Source organism: Lygodium microphyllum, chromosome 13 (genome assembly GCF_053477565.2).
Source record: "Lygodium microphyllum isolate KBCC chromosome 13, Lygodium_microphyllum_v1.1.10, whole genome shotgun sequence".
Classification (NCBI taxonomy): domain Eukaryota; kingdom Viridiplantae; phylum Streptophyta; class Polypodiopsida; order Schizaeales; family Lygodiaceae; genus Lygodium; species Lygodium microphyllum.
The window spans coordinates 27,774,297-27,801,124 of NC_141147.1; the positions used below are offsets into that span (position 1 = coordinate 27,774,297).

General features: G+C 38.6%; 1 protein-coding gene across 2 annotated transcripts; it reads right to left on the reverse strand.

Annotated features, from left to right (window-relative positions):
• Nucleotides 1-17,637: 17,637 nt before the first annotated feature.
• LOC148026451 (kinesin-like protein KIN-14R) lies at nucleotides 17,638-26,526 on the reverse strand. 2 transcript variants are annotated; one of them, XM_087690886.1, is made up of 17 exons: nucleotides 26,339-26,526; nucleotides 25,569-26,261; nucleotides 24,872-25,167; nucleotides 24,605-24,770; nucleotides 24,346-24,512; nucleotides 24,092-24,254; nucleotides 23,863-23,972; nucleotides 23,537-23,636; nucleotides 22,258-22,344; nucleotides 21,639-21,812; nucleotides 20,922-21,207; nucleotides 20,633-20,794; nucleotides 20,333-20,548; nucleotides 20,186-20,223; nucleotides 19,942-20,105; nucleotides 19,754-19,858; nucleotides 17,638-19,661 (listed from the first exon to the last, which is right to left on the reverse strand). In XM_087690886.1, the coding sequence occupies exons 2-17, from the start codon at nucleotides 25,948-25,950 to the stop codon at nucleotides 18,612-18,614; spliced, it is 3,666 nt and encodes a 1,221-aa protein (XP_087547012.1). In that variant the 5' UTR covers nucleotides 25,951-26,261; nucleotides 26,339-26,526; the 3' UTR covers nucleotides 17,638-18,611. The 2 variants fall into 2 exon arrangements, with proteins under 2 accessions (XP_087547012.1, XP_087547011.1); XM_087690885.1 differs by having other exon boundaries at nucleotides 25,569-26,271.
• Between the last annotated feature and the right edge of the window lie 302 nt (nucleotides 26,527-26,828).

Here is a 26,828-nt window from a genome sequence, read left to right on the forward strand (position 1 = left end):
TCACCTGGAAGCAACTGCCATACAAATAGTGGTGCCATTTCTTGATGGCATGGAGGATGGCCAACATCTCTTGGTCATACACATTCATTTACATCTCCTTCTCATCAAGTTTACATCTCTCAAATGCAATCACATCATGCTCTTGCAACAATACTGCACCAATACCCCATCCACTGGCATCACAATGAATGGTAAACAACTTAGAGAAGTAAAGGAAAGCAAGGATGGGAGCTGAAGTGAGCACGTCCTTTAAGGATGGGAGCTAAAGTGAGCACGTCCTTTAATTGTTTGAAACTATGATCCGCAATGGCATCCCAAAAGAATGACTCCTTTTTTAAGCAATCAATCAAAGGTGTTGCAATGGTGGGATAGTGCTTAATGAAGTGTCTGTATGTAGAATGAAGAGAGACCAAGGAAGCCATGCAAGGAAGTGGTGGTGGAAGGAGTGGGCCAGTCTCTAACACATTGCACCTTCTTCAAGTCAACTTGTATGCCATTTTTGCTCACAATGTGTCCCACGTACTCCACAAATGTCTACATGAAGGTGCATTTGCTCTCCTTAGCAAAGAGTCGATGCTCTCTCAATATGTCAAACACTCTTTTGACATGTGTCAAGTGCTCCTTGGACGACTCGCTATAGATGAGGATGTCATCAAGAATGAACTTATTAATGAAATATATGAAGTTTTCAAAACTATGACAAATTATAAAGATATAAAAATAATATATACACAATTTGATAATAATAAAGTTAAAATTTCAAATAGAGAGAAAATTTAAAATTTGTATAATGAAAAAATAAATAAAATTTAGACACTATTTTTTCTATTTCATAAAGAAATTGAGATTAATAATAATCCTCAGCACATATTACTAGAAAGTAACTTCCAATTAAGCCATGTACAAGAAGAATAATACATCAATCTTAAGGTTTTATATTAGATAAACTTATATTCAATCCTACAAATATAAAAGGACATAGTATTTTACATACAATGTTATCATAAATACAATATCTACAAAACCTAATCTTATTACCAAAAAATATAATGAAAATCACAAAACTTAATAATTCTATTACTAATGAACTAAATAAACTCCATACAACTAAAAAATGAAATTTAGTCATTCCAAGTTACACTATGCAAAACACAAAATTAAATTATGTTCTTAGATGCATCCTCATTAAATAAACATGTGCATGATGTTTACTCTTGTCCTTATTTACAGATAGTGATTTATTTTTTCTTTAAGAGATAAAATTTTCAAACAACATAAATCACATAAATAAAACTTTTAAAAATATTTAAAAATAATATTTATATATTATTATTTTATTTAAAAATTACTATGAAATTTTTCAAAATTTATAATTATGACATATAAATTTAGTATATATCATTATATAAATAACATGTGTGTGTGTGTGTGTGTAGAATAACAAATACATATAAAAAGCCAAACATAGATTCATTAAATTTATATGAGATTATTAAATATTATCTTTTAAAAGATATTGACGTTCATATTATCTTATTATGAAATTTAGACATAACATTTTGAATAAATAAATAATAATCTTGTAAGAGAGGGGGATTTAATAATGGGGAAATACTAGCTACACTGGCTGGTATATTAGGTGTTAGGGACTTGATTTTTCACCATCAAATAATAATACAAGTCTCCTTTCAACTTCACCTCTCTCTCCAAGCTTTCATGGCTTCTTTCTCTCTCTTCATGTCTTTCTCTCTCATTTTCTAATATTTCTCTCTCCTCATCACTCTATTTCTCTCTCTTCCTATAGCCTTTCTCTCTCTTCTGCACTCTCTCTCTCCTCTTTTTCTCTCTCTCTCCTGTCCTCTTCTTGACAAGTGGTATCAGAGCTCTAGTTCTAATCCATTTAGTTACCTTACATGCTCAGTTACCATCCTTTTCAATTAAAAATCCAAGAAGCTTCATGTACACAGGGACAGGCACTAAAATGGAGGAGCATTGAAGGGCCCAAAGGTCAAGGACTAGGAGGACAACAGTCAGGAGCATTAATGGAGTCCTTGGACCAAGTTTAGATCAAAATCTCATGTAATTTTTGGAGGTACTTGGTAAATTAAGGTTGCAGGCTTTAGTAAAGACTAAAGGCCTGGTTACTTTTTCAAATAGTAGGGTTCTTTTCTTCTCAAGCTTCTTTTCAAGTTTTCATGGTGTGCTTTCTAGAAATCCCTTCATTCCTCTTTTGCCTATGAAGATCTTGCATCTAAGGTTCCACCATGGGAGCTTATGCAGCTTGAAGATGAACACCATATTGGAGGGAAGCATGGCCACCTAATGCAGCAACATCCAATACTTCCAACTTTGCCGTGTCATTAGGGATTTCTTGGAGTTCACCTCTCAAATCAGTCATATTAGAATGGCCAACTGGAATATAGTCAGAATTCAAACAAAGAGAAATGATATGTTTCAGTGTCTTGTAATCATGATTGATAATTGCATAGTGTACAGTGCTGTGGAAGTACAGAAGCTGTTGTGAGGTTCCATGTTAGTTTCAGGGGATTCTTTCATCTTAGCAAAGATGGCTTCTTCTGTAATCATATCTCCTACAAGGCAAACCAAGTAATCATCTGGTAACTCAGCACACCATGCTCGGAGTTCTCTAACCTCCTCAACAAACCCCTCTGAGGAAGGATCTGGCAAGAAATCCTGTGGCTACCATCTCTTCAAGAAGGGCAAGACTTCAGTCTCTGCCCAACTCTCCAAGGATTTGAACATCTCAATCTTCTCTAGGGGCATAGAATGTGTAACCTACTTGTAAAGCTCTTAGGGCGTGTAAGAGCCCTCTTGGACACCTCTGTTGATGATGATGCATTAACAATCTGAGCACAGTACACAGTTGTAGAATCAAGTCCTAACTCCATCGGGTTGTCACTTGTCAAACCATGAACTGGTGAATCCACACTACATGCATCCTCATTCCGTTCTTCAAGGACCTCATCCAAAGCAATTGTCTCAATGTTTTCCTTGTCGGGCATCCTCGTTCCGTTCTTCAAGGACCTCATCCAAAGCAACTGTCTCAATGTTTTCCTTGTCAATAATGCAGACAGCATCATCGGTAACTTTGCCACTTGCTTCAGCTTCAATTGACACGACTGCTCTGATCTGGGCATAACTCTCAATCACGCCTATCTCTTCTACTTCTGATAGGAAAGGTGCATTAGACTCTCCCACTTCTAAAGGCTGTTGATCATCACAATCATAGATTAACACATTCTCCGCTCGTGATGCATGTGAAATAAGGTCATTTTCCAGTAGTACTGCATGTGAAGCTTCATCAACCACAAGAATATTAGATTTTTCTTCATGTGATGCAAGTGGAATAGAGTCATTAACTACAGGGGGACTTTGCAGCCTTCTTTTGCTGCTTTCCAATAGCTGTCGGAACTTTAGGCAGTTTTGCTGCTGGCGAGCTTTGCATCTTATTTTCTTTAGCAAGAGGAATTCCCTTTCTCAATACACCAGTCTCGATGGCACTTTCTTCTTCTCTTCTATGCAGCTCTTGTTCTCATTGAGAGGGCTAGAATCTGTGGGTGTCTCACTATTCTTGATTGGGGAGTCTATGCACGCACAGAAGGCATGGTCTTGCAACTCTCTTTGTGAAGCTCATGGAGAGATGGGATAGAGGAATTGAGCTTATTATGACCATGCCTAAGAGCTGACGAATGGTGATTGGTCCTAGTCACATTAGGAGACACAGATGAAGACTTCACAGGGCTTTCAAGTTTGTTGACTGATGTTGCTGATGGAGAAGACTTCTTGTTGACAGTGAGAGGGGCAGCTCGTACATTGCAAGGTGATGTGGGAGACTGAGCTATCCCCTTTGGGCTACTGCGAGCTGTAATTCTTTCCCGCCTCTGATTCTTCAAGGCTTGAGAGCAGTGTACTGCCCCGGGAGAGAATAGTCCAGATACACCTATTTGAATTGTGTTCATTGGGTCAAGCATTCGTATTTTGTGCAAGCTTATATTGCACAATTGCAAATTAAGAAGATTGCGTCTGCTCTGAGAATGCACAAAACATGCTACCAAGCTGAAAGCAAATAAATCCACAACTCCAATAGATAGATCGAGCTAGATCTAAGTTGACAAGGCTGAACTTCATCTCCTTTGGAGCCTCCACCAAAACAAGCTATTGGCCACTGATTCTCAGCCCTTCTTCACTAATCAAAGAGGTGATTAACTCTTGAACTCTCTTTTATTTCCATGTTATTGCTAAGCCAAAAAGCCTATTGTTGGGAGAGATTCTAGTAGTCAATCATGCATTTTATTGAAGGTTTCAATGCTTACATGCTACCAATTTAATCTTAGTCCTCTCTCAGGCTTTCTTGCATTGAAAATGGTCCATTCTATGCTGAAATTTTTCACTACTATTTAGTGATTTCCTCACCTAATCTCTTGACTTGTGATGATTGTTTAAGCATAAACTAATCTCTGAAATCCATTGTAAATGAGGTGAGATAGTAGTGAGTCACTGCTTGGTAAGCCCCTACCCTTGACCCCAATTTTCCATTCCATGCATTTCATGAAAAGGTTCAATTCCTACTTCCAAATGCATCTCATGATGGGTGTTTAATTAATAAATGTCTGCCATGTATATTCCGTATGAGGAAAAGCCCGATGTCAGGCAAGGTGGCAAGACAAAAGAAGGGTGACCCCCCTTGCCATCAAAGACCCTGAAGGGGTGCACAACTCGGCCCGGGGGGAACTTTGTCCACCTCTCGGTGATCCGGAGCTCGAACTTGCTTGCACGTGCAGAGATATTTTGGGGACAATGAGAATTGGCATGTCATGATGATGCCATTGATGTCTATGACATATTGATGTACTTGGGATTATGCAACTGATGTATATGTCATATTGATGTACCACTAATGTACTTGCAATTATGTATGAGTGCTAAAATGTATCTTTAGATACACATACATTCATGTTTACAGTTATGACAATGAATGCAACAAACAATGCATGTATGATGCTCATATGTGAGTGACACGGTCATGGGAATGTTCATTTTCATGTTCAGCAATGATGTTATGGTGTAGACCATGTGTATGTATGATGAAGAAATGTATGGTGCCATGGGAGAATGGTTGCAGACATACAATAGACGGGGGACCATATTTCAACTCCCTTGAATTCCTACAGGGTGCTGTAGACATTTTCAGTCAATTACAGAGGTAAAGAGTGAGTACCAACATTGAAGAGCAGGACCCAAAGAGTGTTTGCAGACCTCAGTAACCCCCCTATCATTTTGGCACTTTAGTTGGGCACTACCCACCCCTTACATGTCCCTATTGCTCTCAAATAGGGTGCAAAACTGCATTAAACAGCTACAGATTTGCTATTACAGAATTTTTTGTACTAAACCTATAGTAGTGTGCATGTACTCTATTCAAAGAGGGAATCCTTAGCTTTGATTTGAACCAAAAAAGTGGGTCAATCGGAGCTCCATAGCTCAAGTTACGAGCAAAATAGTGAGCGGGTGTCTAACGGGACTGCATTTAGCCATGGCATGGAACAAGGGAAAAACTAAGGCAAATGATGACCTCCAGCAACAAATAAGGGATGCACGCACCCTGAGGGCTGAAACTAACCCTGAGGTGGAAGATGAAGATTACTCTCATGACGTGGGGAGCCTCAACGTGCTCACTAACACCCTCAGTTCGCATGAGACAAGGCATGCTGAGAAGCATAGAGAATTGATGGATGGCATTGGTCAAATGAAGACCACTATGGATACCCTTGCTGCCCAGCTCACTAAGTGGATGGAATTCCAAATGAAAGGGAAGGAATATGAGGATAGGTCGGGTATGCATACTAAAAGAGTGACTGGCCCATCAATGAATGCAGCAAATATGAACTCCCAAGGTATTTTGGGGAGAGTGGGCGTCCCTAACAGCACCTTTGAACAGGAAGAGCCTTCACATAGGCATGAGGAGCCCATGAACAATGCAATGAGATGTAATTTCCAGCCATCGCAAAGGCTCATGCCATCTATGCAAGTTTAGCCATCTTTTGGTAGAAATTACTCTAGCAATGGATCATTTTTGGGTAGCCACATGGATCAACCTCAATTTGGATATATGGGACAGCCACCTAATCATGAAAGACAGCTGAGAGACAATATTATTTTCTCAAAATTCAATGGTCAATCGTCATCTCCAACTGAACTCGAAGAGTGGCTTTCCAAGCTTGAGGATTATTTTGACATCTTGCCCCGTAGTGATGACCAAAAGATCCATTTTGCAACCATCCACTTGGAAGGATTTGCACATACATGGTGGAGGTACATTAAAAGAGAAAATCAGCAAGTAGACTCGTGGGAAGCATTCAAAGCACTCATGGTGTGAGTATTTGTCTCACCGATGGAGAAAGAAAAGCTTGCTCGTCAATGGTATGGCCTTGAACATCGTGGTCTTACTGTTAGAGAATACACAAATCAGTTCCTCAACCTTACCATGTATGTTGAGTCGATTAGTGATGATGCCAAGTTACAAGTATGTGTATGGGCTAGATCCCTAACTCTCGACTGATGTTTTAGCTCAAAATCCATCGGATTTGTTCAAAGCTATTGAGTTGGCTGAGTGGTACTCTCGTAAGTATTGCTAGGATGCTTCATTTCAGCATGGACAGCAAAGAGGGGCATCTCATTGGGCAGCAAAGAGGACCTATGCAGGCACACTTTGGGCAACAAAGAGGTGCTATAAGTCCAGGACAGTTTGTGGCAAGCTATGGTGGTGGTAACGTGCCATTCAACACTTCTAAGATCCCCACATACCCCACTTTTAATGTCTCAAGACCACAAAGTAATTTCAGGACAACAAACAGCCCAAGAATGAATAATATGCAAGGGGACATCAAGAATAAAAATACTTCAGCCTTTGGCAGTCCAAAGTCCATTCCCATGGATTTGTATAAAGAAAGAAAGGAAAAAGGGCCTTGTTTCCAGTGTGGCGAGAAGTATACAGTTGATCATGCCCCAAAATGTGCTTTTAGAAATTCCTAAGGCATGGTTTCACATCATGTTGGTATTTGAGGACTCAGAGGAGGACCCTGAGGATGCACATGCTTTTATGATGACTACTTAAACGGATGATACTGATGAAGAGTTTGGTCAAGAAGAGTTATTTGACCCTGCTGATTCTTTTCCTTTTGACCCTGCTGACTCTTTTGTATCATGGGATATGGGTGGAAAGACTCAACCACATGCTAAAATACATGTTGCCACTATTTATACCATATCCATGGATGCTTGGACACGATCCAGAAGCCCTAATACATTGCATATCAAGGGAAAATTTCATGGGAAGGATGTGTTTATACTTGTAGACAGTGGTAGCACTCATAGTTTCATTAATAGAGCAGTCATGGATAGGCTAAAGTGTTTTCCCACTAATTTATAGCATCCATTGAAGGTGCAAGTTGCCAATGGGGATGAAGAAATTAGCACTCGAGTATGCCCTACTGTTCATATTTAGCTTGCTGAAAATTTTAGACAGCAAATGGATTTAATTGCATTGGAAATGGGGCCTATAGATGTCTTGGGCTGTGATTGCCTGAAAACTTTGGGCACTATAACCATGGATTTTTCCTTGCTGTATATGGAGTTTGTCAGTGCGGGACAACTCATTCACTTGCAGGGAATTCAAAATAGCAGTGAATTTCAGTTCATTACCAGCAACCAACTCAAGAAAGAGTTCAAGAGACGGTCCCAAATCTTTGTATTGCAGTTAAATAAAGAAAATTCAGATAAGTCCACTAAAAGAATAAATAATTCAGTTTTGAGAGCTCTTTTAGAAGAGTACAAGAACCTCTTCCAAGTACCTACAGCACTACCCCCTAATAGGGCAGTTGATCATCCCATAGACCTGGAGCCTCAGTCAAAGCCTGTGAACAAGCCACCTTACAGACTGTCTAGGTGTGAAAGAGAAGAAGTTACCAAATAAGTCAAAGAGTTACTGGACATGGGATTTATTGAGCCTAGTTCTTCACCATATGCTTCCCATGTGTTATTGGTCAAAAAGAAGGATGGATCTTTCAAGATGTGCATAGACTACAAGGATCTTAATAAGGTCGCCATGAAGAATAGGTACCCCATTCCAAGCATAGATGACTTGCTAGATGAGCTCAAGGGGGCTAAGTAATTTACAAAGATAGATTTGAGATCAGAGATCCGCATGAGGGCAGGGGATGAGGTCAAAATAACATTTCAGACTAATCGAGGGCTTTATCATTTCTTGGTTATGCCTTTTGGGTTAACTAATGCACCAGCCACCTTTTAGAGCTTGAAGAACAAAATACTTCAGACATTTCTTTTCAGATTTGTGTTGGTTTTCTTTGATGACATCCTCATCTATAATAGATCACTAAAGGATCACCTTTGGCATATGAGGCAGGTTTTTGATGTATTGAGGCACCATAGACTCTTTGCCAAGCAAACAAAATGTTCTTTCATGCAGACAAAAGTGGAATACTTGGGACACATTGTTAGTGAAGATGGAATTACGGGTGATCCTAAGAAAGTGCAGTGTATAAAAGACTGGCCCACACCTGCAAATACCACTTCACTTACAGGATTTATTGGTCTCTCATCATTCTATCATAGATTCATTAGGCATTATGCCGCTATTGCAACTCCCTTGACTGATAGGCTTAAGAAAGAGGCCTTTTTCTAGGATGCCATAGCTGATAAGAGCTTTAATTAGCTCAAGGAATTGCTTACCTTAGCTCCCATCTTGGTATGCCCAAATTTTTCAAAAGAATTCACCATTCAGTGTGATGCCAGTGGCAAAGGCATAGGGGTTGTATTGTTATAGGAGCACGGGGTTGTAGCGTTTGAGAGCCACAAACTTGCTAAATATGAGATCACCATGAATGTATATGACCAAGAGATGCTGGCCATCCTTCATGCCATTAAGAAATGGCACCACTACTTATATGGTAGCAAATTTAGGGTCAAGAGCGACCATAGGGTCCTCAAGTATTTCCTCTCTTAGTCTAATCTTACCCCCAAACAACGCAGATGGGTAGCTACACTGCAGAACTATGACTTTGACAATGCACATATGCTGGGAAAAGACAATGTAGTTTTTGATTCGTTATCTAGAATGTGGGCCTGTAAAGTTTCAGTCATCATGGAACTTCATAACAATTGGATAGAAGAGCTTCAGGAGGCCTATTTGTTAGATGTTGATTTCATCCACATTTTCCAAAAATTACAAGGGGATGTGGAAGAAAACTCTCCATATCGGCTTAAGAATGGTCTCTTATGGTTTTAGGGCAGGATTGCCATCCCATACACTTCTCCATTCAAGAAAAAGATCATGAAAGAGATGCATTACTCACCTACAGCAGCTGGTCATTTGGGCATATTTAAAACCTATGACAAGATTGTTAAGAGCTTTCACTAGAAGGGCCTATGAAAGGTTGTAAAAGATTTTGTCTTGAGCTGTGTGCCATGTCAGCAAAACAAGGACATCACCTTAAAACCATCTAGTTTACTTCAGTCATTGCCTATGCTCGAAGGCAAATGGACACACATTACTATGGACTTCATTACCAGCCTACTGGTGACCAAAAAAGGATGGAACAGCATCTATGTAGTTGTGGACAGACTCACCAAGGCAAACCATTTCATTCCTACAAAGACTCAATATAATGCTTCTCAAGTAGCCAACCAATTCATGGAACATGTTTTCAAATTACATTGCTTACCACAGGTCATTGTGCATGACCGGGATGCTAAGTTCACGAGTAACTTTTGACAGGCAGTTTTCAGCTCTATGGGCACTCATCTAGCCCCTTCCACTGCTTACCATCAACAGATCGATGGCCAGACAGAGAGGGTTAACAAGTGGTTGGAAACTTACTTGAGGCATTTCTGTCATGATGTGTAGCATGCTTGGGACTCATGGTTGAATTTGGTTGAGTTTTCCTATAATAACTCTACAGACTCTAGCATTGGAGTTTCACCTTTTGAGACATTGTACGGCTATAAGGTGCCCCTTCCCACGATTATCTTCAATGATAAAATAAACCCACAAAGCAAGGAGGAGTTGGATAGAATGCAGGCCTTACTTCAGCAATGTAAAGTCAACTTGAAGAATGCTCAGGATCAAATGAAGCTTTATGCTGATGACAAAAGAAGGGATGTTGAGTTCCAAGAAGGGGATTTGGTGATTTTGAAGGTGCCCGAATCCAAATAGGCCACCCTCAGGATCAAATGAAGCTTTATGCTGATGACAAAAGAAGGGATGTTGAGTTCCAAGAAGGGGATTTGGTGATTTTGAAAGTGCCCAAATCCAAATAGGTCACCCTTAAGGATGGGTCTAATAACAAGTTAGCTCACATGTTCTATGGGCCATACCGGATTGTCAAAAGAGTGGGAGACTCAGCATATCGGTTGGCATTTGCCCCCATCCACCAAGATTCATAATGTCTTCCATGTGAGTCAATTGAAGCCCTTCATTGGATCATCAATGGATTATGTTGAGGAGCTACCACCGATAGATGAAGGCGTCATTCAATACATACCCGAGCAAGTCATAGGACAAAGGGAAAAGAAGCTTAGCTCTTGCTCCATCATAGAACACTTGATTAAGTGGCGAGGTTTACCACTTGGGCTTCTTGGAGGCCAGCTTCAGTTTTGGAAGAGTTCCCATACCTACTAGAATCAAATTTGGCTGAAATCTAGCTAACTATGGCCATGTTTTATCTCAGATTAATTGCAGGCAGCTCTATGTTTCAAAGCAGATTTTATTCTATACTATGGACAACAATGGACATCATACATGGGCTGAAAGTACACTTTGAGAGCTCCGTTTTGACATATGGCACACCCCGATCGGAGTCTCCTACAGAAGGTTATGATAGATTTACTATAGGAGGGCCCTGTAGTAAACAGCTTGTTGTCCACTATCTACAGCTCGCATTTACTCAAGATATTTGGGTCAAATTTTCATTTGTATAATTCCCCAAAAAGACCCATGTATCGTACATATCCCAATGACCCATCATACGCAATAATACCTCTTCATTCATTAGTACCCCCTGTAATAATGCAGCAGAGTAGTATTCTGATTTGCTCCTGCCCAGTTACCATAAGTGCCCAAATTGTTTTTAAGGGCAAAAACCTTCGAGTGGGAATGGAATGTAAGAGAGAGGGATTTAATAATGGGAAAATACTAGCTACACTGGCTTGTATATAAGGTGTTAAGGACTTGATTTTTCACCATCAGATAATAATACAAGTCTCCTTTCATCTTCACCTCTCTCTCTAAGCTTTCATGGCTTCTTTCTCTCTCTTCATGTTTTTCTCTCTCCTTTTCTAGTATTTCTCTCTCCTCCCCATCACTCTCTTTCTCTTCCTGTAGTCTTTCTCTCTCTTTTGCACACACACACACACACACTCTCTCTCTCTCTCTCTCTCTCTCTCTCTCTCTCTCTCTCTCTCTCTCTCTCTCTCTCTCTCTCTCTCTCTCTCTCTCTCTCTCTCTCTCTCTCTCTCTCATATCCTCTTCTTGGCAAATCTAATACTAAATAATATGATGAAAAAATGCAACTTAATGAATCATTTATACTAAAAAATAATTATATATTTAACACAAATAGGCCATTTAAGGACAAATATATATGATAATTATATTAAGATAGGTTTAATACCAATATATTGGTCTGATTATTCAATAATTTATGTAATAATTTAAAATGTTTAATTTTTTAAGTTATTTTTCAAAAATATATTTTATTCACATAAATATAACAACAAAGTATAATTAAATTTTACATTAAAATAGGTTTATTTTATACACTATATAACTTTAACCTTTACATATTTAACTTTAAAAATTCAATTAAATTAATTCAAATAATAAGCTTAAAATAAATCAAGTATTTTATATGTATTTTTAAATTTTTAAATTATTTAAAAATAGAAACTCTTTTGGTAAAAAGTTTACTATTCAAAAAATCATCACAAAATTTAGGTTTAAAAATATGTACACTACACTATATATATAGTTTAAAAATATTTCTTTAAATAAATTATTATTATTATTATTATATATATACTAATTTCTAAATAAAAATGAAACATATTAATAATAATAATAATAATAATAATATATCCAAGATTCATTGATTTAAACTAAAAATTTATTATAAAACTTACCAAAAAATCAAATATTATTATATCTTTTTTAAACTTAATTACTAAAAATTAATCCAAAAATAAAAGTATACACTTACTATTTCAATACAAGTATCCAAGAAATATAAAGCTTCCAACTATCAAAAAAAGAGATGAAAAAAGAATGGAAAATATAGCATTTATGAAAGAACTACAAGACAATGTTAGATGGAACATTGTGGAAAAACTTCAAGCATCATGGACAGTAGAAGTTCAAATGAAGAAAAAAAGTCGGGATCTTTGTGGACACTTTACATAGTATACATGGGATGCTCACTACAAAGATAATCTATTATTCATTCAATTAGCAACTCACTAGAAGCTTATAGATCGTATCATATTTACAACTTTTACCACACTGAAAGATTCAAAAATTTGCACTATTTTTCTAATAGTACAATAGAGATCTTAAAAAGAATGAATTTTGAAGACTTCAAAATCAACTTTCTTCCTCAATTCAATGATATGAAACCACAATTCAATGATCTAGATAAACAAAAAATAGAACAACTACTAACAAAAACAACTCATTGCCAATAGAAATACCAACATACAAAATTTTTACTTTTGTAAATACAATGTATATTATTTTCAAAAAAAATGTTTTGAAAATATAAAGTGACAAACTATATAGACATTTTCAATACAATAAGACTATTTTTGTTTGCTATATAACAATAATCTATATATATATATATAATATAACACAATATTAGTGAGTTTGGGAATCTCCCAATTTCCATTTTTTGAATACTAAAAAGGATAACATGCCCATAGTTTCTCAAAACCATATGATGTGACCTATCATTGGAAAGTGCTTGAAAAATGGAATCTATTGAGCTATAGAGCGCTTGATTTGGAGTTATAGTGTTCAAGTTATGAAAAATCCAAAGATTTGACCACGTGTCCCAAACTTATGGGAAATTCCCATATTTCCCAATATCGTGTGTGTGTGTGTGTGTGTGTGTGTGTGTGTGTGTGTGTGTGTGTGTGTGTGTGTGTGTGTGTGTGTGCAAACAAAAAAGAAAGAGACCAAATAAAAGAGAAACAAATAAAGATTTAAAAATAGAAAGAAAGCACTATCTTGCCATGTTTTTGTGATTCTCTACTATCTTGAAAATATAATAAGAAAAAATGTTGTGACCATAATCTAACCAGTTCTACAAGGAACATCTACAATGTATTGAAGCTTTTTTATCATTGTAATATCATTAATGGAAAAAAATAGTAATCATAAACCGGCCAATCCTACAAGGAATATCTACAATATATTGAAGCTTGTTCATCATTATCATATCATTACACATGTTAAACCTACATCACAACAATTTGACAAGTTGAAAACAAAGTCTACTTTGATCACATGACAAATCCAAAGATAAAATTAGCCTTGAATACACAACAAATTATGGCACAATACAATAAGAAATTTTGATTATAGTGAACATATTTACTTTAATTTGTGTAAATTTTCTTGGATAATCATTATTTTACTAATTTAAAATCCAAAATCTAATATTAATTTAATATTTCTGATAGAAACAATTTAATCAACACAAAAGCAAGACCATATTCATCATAAGATGGACTTCTTCCTTTATATGGTGTACCAAATCAATTTCCGAATAAATTGCAAGCCCCATCACTAATGTGGTGATGGCGCTTCGGCATAGCACTTGGACCTACCACCTTGAAAAGGTCATTTGGTGCAAGCCCCTGCCTACATTCCAATACATCCCAAGTCCTGACAAGCCCTTGAATAGTGGCGAGCTTACCTTCTATGCCTTGCCCCACACCAACATGTGAGAGAATGCCCTACAAGATGCCCCACTAACACAAGAGAGAGAGAGAGAGAGACAGAGACAGAGACAGAGACAGAGACAGAGACAGAGACAAAGACAGAGACAGAGAGATAGAGAGAGAGAGATCTTTCAAATGAGTAGATTCTAAAGGCTGGGTTCAAACAGAGGCGGCAGCACTACAAACTATGACCAACCTTTTGCCTCCTTTGTGTGAACAATAAAGCCGGAGGTACAATATGCTACAAGAAGGTAAAGAGAGGTTTTTTCTTAGTGCCAAGGCTCTTCCAAGGGGGAGGGTTTGGTAGAAAGAGGGTAGATCTGGCAGAAGAGAAGGGAAGTTTCAACCATTTGGGAGATGCCACATCAAAAGCACACCCCTTTGATATATCTCTAACGCCGCTTGTCTGAATCCAACCTAAGGCTCATTCTCTCTTTATGAGAAAATGTTTGGCTAAGCTAAGTACTGCAATATAGTGAACAAAATCATGAAAACTAGTAACAACTTAAGAGCTAATATGGAGTTCGTGTATAGTTTTTATAATTGGTTTTCCTTCTTAGAGTATCCAGGTAGCTAGCTACTTTACTTCTTCTTGAACTTGATAGCATCTTGAGTCAAAGTACCACTAGGTTCTCTTTGTTGAATGTCTTGCTGGGGGATTAGCATATGAACCATAGTCAATCAAGAACCTCTCACTTGTCTTTTCTCCAAAAGCTTCACCACCCTACATAACATACACATCAACACTTCAGAACAAGTTTTGTCTTGTAACAAATTAGACATCACAATTATAGAGAACTCAAGCAATCTCTGAAAACCTCTAGTAGATGTGAATTTTTTTAAACAAACATTTGAAGATCATGTGCATGGAATCTTTGATATGTTAAGAGAAGTTCTCAAGTATAAACACAAGGATTGCCATGTTACAACCGATGTTCTTGATTGCTTTACCTATTTTGAACATGTCTGTGCTTAAAAATGGCATGGGATCTCATTATTATTTTGCAATTATCTAATCTCTAACAAAGACATAAAAAGTAAGAATTCTTTCATGCAGTTCACTTTTATTACATGACTTATTTAATATTCAATAACATCACATGTATGCCCATCTATCATTCCATGTTCTTCAAAAGCTATAAAAAGTAAAAATTAGGATCAATAAGAGAATGCATTGGTAAGATTGGGCATGTAAAATGCTAATATGGCAAGATGCAAGATTGACATTTGAAATACAAATAATAGAGGAATAAAAACTAAGAAAAGGGAAGGTCTTGCTACATTCAAACTTCCCAATGAAACATTCTAGGCCTAAAAGAGCAATAGGGACTTGATCTATTCCAAATGAGGTACATATGTAGGAAAACATCGACAAGAGATGAGGATAAGTTTGAAGAAAGTAATGTGGTAAAATATGACCTAGAGCTAGGATGATTCTATCTACAACAAGATTCCCCCTTGAGGTCTACATAAAGGAAGGTTTTGTAATTGCAAGAGGAAGGGAATTGACATGATTAAAAATAGGACATTTGGGTGGTATTTAACTTTAGTTGTGAGAAAATTCCATGTTTTTATAGATAATAAATTGTGGCTACAAATGGGAAGTAAGAAAACAAGGAGAGTTGACCCCCTTTACATAGAGATGTTGCACATGAAGAGAACATTAATGAGGTGTACATGAAAACATCCTGGAACATTCCACAACAAAATTACAATCTTTTATTATTTTAATCATTCCACTTGATGGCAAATGAATGGGGACCAAGAAGCAAATATGTGGGAGGGCTTGAAGGTTAAGATGCTACTCAATCCCAAAGTGGTGAGTTGGGCAAATATTATGAGTTCTTTATGTTCAAATTGCAATCAATAGAAATGGTAGCTCTTTTCCATAAGATCCTTATAAGTGTCATCCCACCTCACCTTCAATGCCAACAATTATGTGTATGGCCCAAAGTAGGAAAACACATAAATGTAAAGAATGTGTAAGTTCAAGAAAACAAATAGGCCAATTGCTTGAGATATTTTTGTTGCTTTGGTTATATAACTAGGTATGTAGATCCCCTTGAGATGTAAGTATTGTGTAACTAATGCATAAGAGTGTAACATAAAAATGTAAGCAATGCCATACATGCTTACATTCCTCATCCATCATTAAACTACATCCTACTCATCCATCATTAAACTACATCCTATAGGCTTACACCTTAAGACCTTACACTTTTACACCCTTATAGTCTTACATAACTCTACAACATCCCTCAAACACAGATGCACCACAATGTATATATTACACATCTTTACAGCTTCCTTTGCACACTATAGCCTTTTACACTTATACATGATTCCTTATACCTCACATATACGTGTACACACATATAAATTGTAATTGTACACCATCCCTTACATTCTATATAACCCTATATATCGCATATTACCATTACATTTTACACCCTATAGCATTTGCTAACATCATTGCATTTCACACCCTATAGCATTTGCTAACATCATTACTCTTACACCATACCTTGCATCCTCATAGCTTTAGATAATGCCTTCCAAAGGCATAGCTATGCCTTATACACTTCCCACCATACCACCCCTTACCTGGATAACCTTACATTACACCATACCTTATACATGCATCTACACTTATGCCTTGATGCTTTACAAATGTCTACAATATCCCTTACATGTGCATACACAAAATAGCATCTTTCAAAAAGTAACCCAAGTTGTATATTAACTACTAAACAAGGTCAACATTTCATACTTAGAAGAGGCATTGAGTAGCTTCTCCCATTGCAAGGAAGGAGAGATGGGCCCTAATGGGAATAGTTGTACTTTTATGCAGGGATGTGTATCAAAACAAAAATGTATTGGCAATTGGTAATACAATTTTGTTCCTTTTTTTTTAATGATGTAAAATTTTAGCTTTTATTGGAGATTTTTAGCATTTAAAAATTAGAATTATAAAATGAACAATAGAAGTATAACTTTTGTAAAGTTGTACTTAAGCACTAATTACCTAGATTGAGATTTGATAATTTTCAATCAAATAATGACGAACTAAAAATAAGTATTGACATGTGCCTCACCTCACTCAAATATTTGTTAGTAGATAATTCACCTTGTGTAGTCATAATAAAAATATCCAAAATATTTCCACCAAAATTTTATGATTTCATAGGCAAGATTGCATAAGATACATGCTCAATGAACAAGCTATGGACCAATGATAAGATACATGCTCAATGAACAAGCTATGGACCAATGATTGTCTGTCTCGGTGGTAAAGCTTCAAAGAAATCATCTTTACAAGGAATAAGGCAACAATTCCATATCCATGAAAGATCAAAAAAGAGGGGATATTTACTGGGCTAAACAAGAATATAGCCTAAGCAACTTTGCTTCAGTGGAAAAATGACATCACGTGCCTTACCTGTAGTTGTGCATTACTTCAAAAAACACAACGACCGCAATCATTATGGTGAAGTAAACCATCAATGCAAGTAAGCTCGAAAGGAATAGCACTCACAAAGATATTAGCATACCTCCGTGAAGTATATGAATGTAACTAACTTATTGAAAGTTGAAATGCTGATAGCAAATGACAATAGCCCCACCAAGCAACAACCTAAAATCACAACCACAATAGCCCCACATCAGCACCAGCTGCTTGAGGGCGTGACAGCAATGTTGCCCACATCGTATGTTCTTATGGGGTGGGTGGCAGGGGCTTTTGGAACCATGTAAAAAGACGTTACACACTAAAAAGTCGTAAAGTAGTGGGTTAGCTGGGGCCGTCCAAGGGGGGAGAGATGGCGGCAGCCTGCTTTCAATCTTCTGGGTTGAGGGCCTCGGTTGAGAGAGAGAGATGGCGACCGCCTGCTGCAATTGCAAAGCCTTAGGAAGCCAAAAAGAATCCCACTGGTACGTGAAATGCAATGGAGGTCCTTAGAGAACTCCCCCATAGATCGATCAATGGTTATCAACTTTTAAGTTAAGTTTGCCTGTAGTCAGCTGCAATTACGTGTTGGTAGTCGTCATGAGCGTTGATCAGTGGAAGAGCAATGGTGAGTGTGATCAATGGTTATCAACTTTTAAGTTAAGTTTGCCTGTAGTCAGCTGCAATTACGTGTTGGTAGTCGTCATGAGCGTTCATCAGTGGAAGAGCAATGGTGAGTGTGATTTGCAGTTACTTATAGATTGGCAGTTCGATCACATTTGTCGCAATCAAAAAGCTTCATTCGCCATGTCTGTATTGGACGTGAAACTAAGGGTCTAAGTGCTTTTAGTCGATGTTGAGAAACAAATATTGTTAATAGAATTTGACAGTTTTGTGTAAACAAAACAATGCCATTGCAGGTTAGCGTTAATAGAGTTTGACAGTATTGTACAACTAAGACATTGCCATTGCAGGTTAGCAGAGTTCTGATGTACAACTAAGACATTGCCATTGCAGGTTAGCAGAGTTCTGATGTATAGCTGAGAAAGCTATGGTCCTTGAAAGACAGTTCGTTGAGAGAGGACAGCCCAGTTGGGGCAGTTCTGAAGAGCCTCAAGTCAAGCCACCTGCATTATCTGTTCCACCTGCCATATAAATTTGCTGCTCGATTTGTGGTGTTATTACTAGTTGCCAAGACTCTCTGAGGCATCAGTGTAGGATTGCAGGGTTGCTGCTGCTGAGAAGAAAGAGGGGCTGGTGGCTTCCCCCACGTTGTGGCTATACTCACCCTTCTCATCTTATTCTTCACACCCAGCCTTTCTCCTTCAGCTGTCTGATCTCTTCTCTTCTGCTGTTGCAAGGCCAGTGCCCTGTCAGCTGCTGGCAGTCGGCCCCCATCTCGATCAACTGTAGTATTAGTAGCTTTAATATAGTTAGGCTGCAAATGGGGAGATTTGAAGTGGATTTTTCGAGGTATACTTCGTCTAACTACAGTAGAAGGGGTGATGGAGGAACCTTTCTTCCAGCCTGAGGGGGTCGCTGAACCTAACACTACAGGAGCAGCACTTGGCTGAAGAGCAGGTACATTTTCATCACCAAATGAGTCCTGTAGGCTCTCACATGAAGACCTAACACTTTCCATTCCTTCAGCCTTATTGCAGGAGGGTGCTGTGATCAGGGGGAGCACACTGACCATGTTCATACCCATGGAAGGTCTCCTTCTAGGCACTCCAGCTATAGAAACCCTTCCTGGCTTTTTAAGCAATACCCGTGACGGGGGCGATGATGAATTATATCTTGATGGAACTACTTTCAGTCTTCCTGGAGAATTGCTTCTTGTCACTATGCTATTGTCATCCACCACCTCCTTGTGCAAAGGATGCTCATCTGGTGGTTCAGTGTTCTTTGTTTCATCCAGGGCTTCCAACTGCTTGTCCAGTGGTATTTTCTCAATTAATGACTTCTTCAAAGCCAAAACCACAGGCACAGCATCCGGCTGCCTCCTCAGTCCAGCTGACTGTAACGCCAATTGTTGGGAAGTCTCTTTGGCTTTCAAATCTTCCTTCAACTTCTCTATTAGCATTTGTTGTTTTTCATTTAGCAGCTGTTGCTCCTTGAGTTTTGACTCAGCTATGGATCTTGCTTTTTTTTCATTAGTAATAAGCCCTTCATTATCTCTTACCTATAAAAACATCACTGAATGCATTATTCAATATCACTAGTCAAGGACTCACAAGGTCTCTAGTAGAGAATAAAATGGCATATTACACTCGCCTTATCTGAAAGAGCCCTGCATGCTTGCTCTTTCATCTTCAAAGCCTCTTCTAGCTTTCGAAGGCCGTCATCTTTTATCCTTCCATCTTGTTTTGATTTCTCAATCTGCGAAAGCCATACAATCATTTTGTTATCGGCATCAGCACATTTTGTTCTAAATGACCTGATTGTAGGGTGGTAACTTTTACCATTTGCTTGTACTTCACAAGTTCCATTGAGTCCAGCTGTTTCCGAGCAGGACCAAGCTCTACTCCACGCACCCTGCTTGCAAAATTCAGTGAGCAAAGTGTCTCTCCAACATCTTGCTCGACAGGACTGATTTGGACAAACATCAAGGTCTTTGCTTCACCCCCTGCAGTAATGATCATAAGAAGTCTAAGACTCTGACAGTTTGAGAGAAACTTTGGAATGTAAGTCCAACACTTTATGTACCCAGTGAATCTTGCAAAAGGTGTGTAAGCTTGGAGTTCCTGCAACAGCAAGAAGACACGTGAATATGACTGCATTCTTTCAATTCAAACCACAGTTGCTCAGCCCAAAGGTATCCCGGCTTTTTCATTTCAGAACATCATCTCGCACCTGTATGGTATGTGACTGCTTTTGGTGGTGAGAGCATATATAACGTCACCAAGGGCTGATAATGACTTGTTTATGTTTTGGGCTTCCTTGAGCCTGTCACCTTGAACATCTGTCTTTGCCACCCTTTCACTTCCTGCTAAATCTACTAGCCAAAGTTTGCTTCTAGTACATTCCCCATTGAGCAGATTCTCTCCTTTCACCATGACACACAACATGCTGCAGAAGTCACACAATTTTGAATCAAAACAATGTATCTTGATATTCATTTTAAGGATGTCGTCCTTAAGAACATGGTTGTACCAGTGGGATCTGCTACTGTGCTCGTTTGAGTTTGTAGACCCAACAGCCCTGGCACTACTGCCTGTTTGAAGCACCTCCCAAACTTCCTCCATGCATTGAACTCTGGCCTCTGTAAGACCAGGAATGTGGTGCACTCCTTCAGCCACCTGCTTGATTTCCAGCCTTTGCACAAACTTATAACAGTCAGAGCAATTTTCAGATCTGTCCTGCTTTGTTACACTGAAAACATAGTTCTGTGTTGATTTTGAAGTCAATAGAAAGATGAAGTGCAATGGAAAGCAATACTTACTTTTTGGCATTTTGTCCTGCTGGTAATGGAGATGCAAGCAAATCTCTTATATGCTCGTTGTACACTTCAAGTACACTCACAGAGATGTCATATTGAAACTGCCCTGACCTTTTCGAAGCCAGCAGGAAGAGTTCTTCTAAAGTACGGTAATTAACACCTCTGTCATGTTCAGTTCCTTCCATGGTAAAAGTTTTACCAGTTCCAGTCTGGCCATAAGCAAAGATGCAAACATTGTACCCATCCAACACTGATACCACCACAGGTGCAGTATCGGCAAATACATCACCTAATGCATGAACAAAGAAAAAGCGGTTAGTTGAGTCCACTGGGTTTCAGTGACTTTAGTATCACCAGATGCTAAGCTCAATTCACGCCTCAATCAGGGTAGCACCTCATCTTTCTAGTTTAGAAAAGTTGAATTTCAGCTGGTTTTGCTAACAAACAAAAACTACAAAGTGCACTAAAAGATTTTACTGTATTAAATCTGTTAGGTATTACTCATTCTATAAGCAAAATTAAGTTGATCAGGAGTACATTTAAATCATAGTTATAACAAGATCTAGAAGAGAAATGAAAATCGTAACAAAAGTGGCCTTGGTTCAAAGCTCTGAGAGGGATTGAGAACACTGCAAGAAGAATCCTGCAAAAGTTTCCATGTTTGAAAGTTCTAGATAAGTACTTCAGTGCTGCTGTTTGTTAAGCAAAACTTCAAATTACCCTGGTTATTGGTTGGTGAAAAGACGCGATCAAACTTGAAAACTTTCCTTGATCCGTTGGAGCGAACAATCAGCTCATTGTCACGAGTTGCATCAAATTCCACAACTGAGCCAGCTCCTGAATTTATTTCTGCTGTGCTCAAAGGACGGCATCGACAAAATACCCGAATGTTTCCTGTGGAGTGGGTCAGGTGTAACATAACCACTTTAACACAGCAATGTTCATAGCAAGCAACACTAACAATATCAGTGGGTCAAGGAGTACAAGCGATAAGAATTAGAGACAGGTCAGCCAGAGAAATGAAACAAGAACTTCAGATGGCAACCATGCAGTCATATTGTTTGCTCATCTTTCCAAACCCAGAACTTGAGATTGATCTATTGTACACCTAGTAGCAGATGTGGGATACAAAATCATGCCAGACTTGCAGACTGCAGTGCAACACATTTACAGACAGCTCCTCATAACGTCACCAGAGACATTCAACAAACAAGCCTTGATTATAGATATGAACATGGTCAAACAAAACCTGGAGATCATTGCTCAAAAAGCCCAGCAGCAACTGACATCCACAGGCAGAATTTCAAACTTGATTATTTTTGTTAATATTCTGGATTACCTTTCAGCTCAAGCACCTGATTGTAGTACAGTCTGAGGTCTTGTCCCTGTTTAGCAAATTTCCTCTTGAGCTCTTCATGTTCATCAACTGCACAAGATAGATTGCCAAGTCAGAGAGGTGCATAAAAATTTGATAACACCTCCATTGTTTAAATGGCTAGACAAATGCATTTGTGGGGGCCAGTCCAGCCATTGAGAATGGATGAATTGATGGCAATATTTAGACGCAATAGTTTCTAGGGGGTTCAGCATCCATTGTTTAAATGGCTAGACAGCTCACCGCCCATCCTGCATGATTCCATGGAGACCATTTCTTTTTTAAAGCTTGCTCCAGAACAAAGATTTAGCTACCCATACAGAGACCAAAATGTTAAGATGCACTCCTATATTGTGTGCTCTAAATGACAGTGTTTAAAAAAGCTTAGTAGACATATCCTTTCAGCTTGAGATATGTAAGTCATGGATTAAACTCGTTTTTTTTTTTAACTGTTGCTAAAGCAATCGAATCAAAAGAGCATGAAGCTTTCCTAAGGTTCAGAAATAGATTCAATGACAGGAATTTTCACTGAAGTGATTGTACTTGCTTTTTTAGAAACCGTTGCTAAAGCAATCGAAACAAAAGGGCACGAGGCTTTCCTAGGCTTCAGAAATATGTAAGTCAGGGATTAAACTCGTTTTTTTAAAAACTGTTGCTAAAGCAATCAAATCAAAAGAGCATGAAGCTTTCCTAAGGTTCAGAAATAGATTCAATGACACGAATTTTCACTGAAGTGATTGTACTTTCTTTTTTAGAAACCGTTGCTAAAGCAATCGAATCAAAAGGGCATGAAGCTTTCCTAGGCTTCAGAAATAGTTTCAGTGACAGGAATTTTTGCTTAAGATTGAAGCAAGTAACAGGAAATAAGGTTCACAAAAATTTCATAATTTTATGACTTTGAGGTATGTCTATCAGGCAAGCCTACTTATTATAATTGTTATGGATGACCAATTCAGAATTACTGGTCCCAAAAGCTTTAGTTAGAGTGACCACAAATGTTTCTATTCAAATCCATCTTATTGTTCTGTTAAGAACTTCAATAGACCTTCCATAACAGTGTCATGAACTCAAAAACAACACATAAGAAGAACCGTTAAGAGCTTCAATAGACCTTCCATAACAGTGTGATGAACTCAAAAACAACACATAAGAAGACCCAACTCTGATTTGACTCATTTATATCCAAGTGACTGCACTAATTCACATTCTCCAAACCATACTGTGTTTCATTTTGCAGAATTACCTAAAGCTTGAACTTTGTCAGTCATAGTCTGAATTGCAGGGAAGGAGTTGACCCATTCATGAGCCTCTTGGGAGAGTATAGCATAGTCATGCTTGATCAACTGTTCAAAAAGCAGTCAAGTCAGATACCCACTCACTTTGCCTATTCCTCAGCAAGGAACAGAGAACAGTTACAATGTCACCAATGTTTCTACAATTTAAAAGTTAGGCAGTATTCTCTGATGCCCTTTGATTTGCTCAAGGGCCTCGCATCTATAGCACCCATCAATAAAGAGACTTTTCTTGGGCAACCCCTATGTTAATTTCTTGAGTTTGATAGGCAACAACCTGGAGTTGCGAGGCAGCTGCATGCATTACAGTAATCCATCCTTGTTTCTCACTCTCTGCTCTGTCTTTTACATCCTTCAATTCATTTAGCTGAACCTCAATGGCCTGGGCTGTCAGAATGCCAAACTAAAAGGTTACAGTTGCAAGTTCATATAACAACCTCTATTACACCATTGAGGCAAAATGAAGAAACCAGAGTTGTAATTAAAATCTAGTGTGTTTACCCTACCAAGCGAGTCAACATGAAAGGACTTGCAGTCCAATTCAGTCTGAAGTTTTTCATTCTGGCGGTTGGCATCTTGTACAGAAAGCCATGCCTGATGCACCTCATTTTTCAGTTCTTGTATTTTCATCTCATACTCACGAACACAGGCCTTTGTCTTAGCTTTGATCTACCATCAAAGTAGAACAGCATAAGCTTCTGAACTTGGTCAAATGAACAGATGAAATGTACTATTCAAGACCAGCAGGGTCACAAAATACCTTTTCTCTTCTTGTCTCGTTGCTCGGGGTATGAAGTTTTGCTACGCTCTCCATTTCAGGCATGCTACATGGCACCTCTGCAAAGGACTCTCTCTGAAGTCCTTTCATACCATTGGAACTCTCTATGTGCAAATCCCTGTTCGAGATATTCATAGGCTGCACTAAACCTAGGATGCAACAAAGATTTTGAATTCAGCGGACTTTTGCATAGAGTATGTATGCTTCAAAGCAAGATAGCCTCTCTAACTGTCAATTATACCTGGAGCCAGAGCATTTCTAATGCAAATAGCATTTATTGTTGGACTTCCCACAATCCCTTTAAAAGATATTGAAAGTGCTTTATCCTGGATAATTGCTGGTACATTCATCAGTACCAGAGGTGCATTTGACCCCACTCTTGAGTAGATGTCCAGTTTAGCTGCAACCTGTCAGAAGCAAACAGATGCCACCCAAAAAAGCAGTATTAGGGTAACCTCCAACCACACTTTCCAGATAAAAGACTCAGCTCAGCTGACAAACCACTTACCTTTTGTTCCTGCACATAAACATCGAATATGCGCATTCCTGGAGGACCATTTGTAAATATTATTTCAGCAAAGTGAAGGTCAACAAGATACTTTCCTGGAGACAAATCTTCAATGGTATATGAGAAGTCCCCATATCTTGCAGTCTGATATACTAATGGATCGTTTGTGTCAGCAATGTTTTCCCCTGTCCTAAGCACATCACCCCCTGTGAAGTGACTGTCACCTGAGAATTCCAGTCCAAAAGATGTACCTGACAATGCTATTCCTCCCGCATTGATGCATAAAACCATATTCTCTGCAGTACAAGAGGGAAAAAGGCTCAATAATTTTTGAAGAGGAATGAAACATTTGTAGTAAAAACAAATTTCTCCACAGTCAAAGAATCTACAAGCCAGCCGACCCATCTGTGAGTGCTGAAATCATATTGGACAACTATATTTGCATACAAGAAAGTTGCATGACTGGTTGAGACTATGTATGTCTAGCTCTGGACTTCCACAGAACCTTCATCAAGGGATTTTGGATGCAATGAGATTTGGAGCAGGTATATTCTTTAAATTGTGGATTTCATCTAAGGATAGCCACAAGTCCATGCCTCCAGATTCTAAGTTTGGTGAAGTCTGGACTGTTGATTCGTAGCAAGATTTTATTATGTATGACAACACCTGCACAGTTTAAGATATCCAGGAAGGGTACCTGGCACAATCTCTTGGTACTGTTTTCCATTAACCAAGGTCACTGCACTGGTAGCGATCAACTGGCTATCACAATCTTCCATGTCTCCTCCCTCATCCATTGTGAAGCCACTACAATTAGTGGAATTTGATACCCTATCCGGGCTAGGAACAGAAGGTGAAAGGCAATTTTCCTGTGGTGTTCCATATTCTGCAATGGCAGCTTCTGCTCTTGTATCAGCCCTCCCAGCAAAAAGAAAGTCGTTGGTCTGGTCATCAGCTGATGGATTGAGAGTTCCCTGGGGTATATCCATAGAAGCGTATATACTGTTCGGATCAAAGTTGCAGAGCTCATCCTGTTCAGCATAACCTGTGCCATGTCTGCCACCAAAAGAGTTCATCATCTCTAATCGAAGGGCTTTTCAAGACCGGAAATTGCAATTGCTTTCTGTTATATAAAGCTGATGACAGCAAGAAAATACTCGTGCAAATCTCCAAATTTTGCTTTCAGCAACCAAATAAGTTGATTGATTCTTCTTGAGCGACTCCTCTGAAGCTTAGAATGTGTGTGTGATCAGTCACACCTTCCTTACCCAAGGGAAGGAAATTCTTGAACCCTAGAAAAGCCCTGGGATCCCCAGACTGTGGAACCCTAGCTATACATGGAAAATCGGTTGGTGGAGCTCAGATATCTTCCGGCAACCAATTGAGATCTCTGCTTATCCCTGAAAAGAGGTGAGCTAGGGCCACAACAGAAAACAAATAATTGGACAGATTGCGGGTCTCTCGGACCTTTCCTGCGCCTGGAATTATTCACAGACTAGGGTTAACGTGAAGCAGAAGCAAGAAGCCAAGTGAAAGGAAGCGGGAACTGTCTGTGAGCAAAAGATTTGAAGCGGCTTCTTTCTCTCTCTCTCCGGTGTCTCTGAGTCTGCAGTCTCTTGTTCGCAGAAGCAGAAATTCCTGGGAAATTGCCCAAAATTCGCCTCCAAAACCAAAATCGAAAAAATGTTCTCCTCCAAACGGCCAGTTTGTTTGTAAAAGTCGAATCTGGACCGTCGATCTCCGCCCTCATCTCAACGGCTCTTTTCTTCAAGTTTTCAATGTGTTTAGAGAGCGCCTTCACACGCTCGTGACTAGCCCCTTCGTTGGCTAGTTGTTTATTATCCTAGGGTAAGACACGGGCCAATTATGCAACACTTTGCATCCTAAGTTGATAGGGCCCAACTATGCAACAATATCTTATTACTAGCAAGCCTAATTATGCAATGCTTTCCATCCT

Excerpts from the sequence above, each read along its gene's own strand:
- LOC148026451 (XM_087690886.1), bottom strand. The coding sequence starts at position 25,950 with ATGATGAACTCTTTTGGTGGCAGACATGGCACAGGTTATGCTGAACAG. Across the intron at positions 20,795-20,921 it reads GCAGGACAAAATGCCAAAAA|GCTGGAAATCAAGCAGGTGG; the intron begins GTAAGTATTGCT and ends GTTTGTGCAAAG. Across the intron at positions 20,224-20,332 it reads AGCAGTCACATACCATACAG|GAACTCCAAGCTTACACACC; the intron begins GTGCGAGATGAT and ends TTGCTGTTGCAG.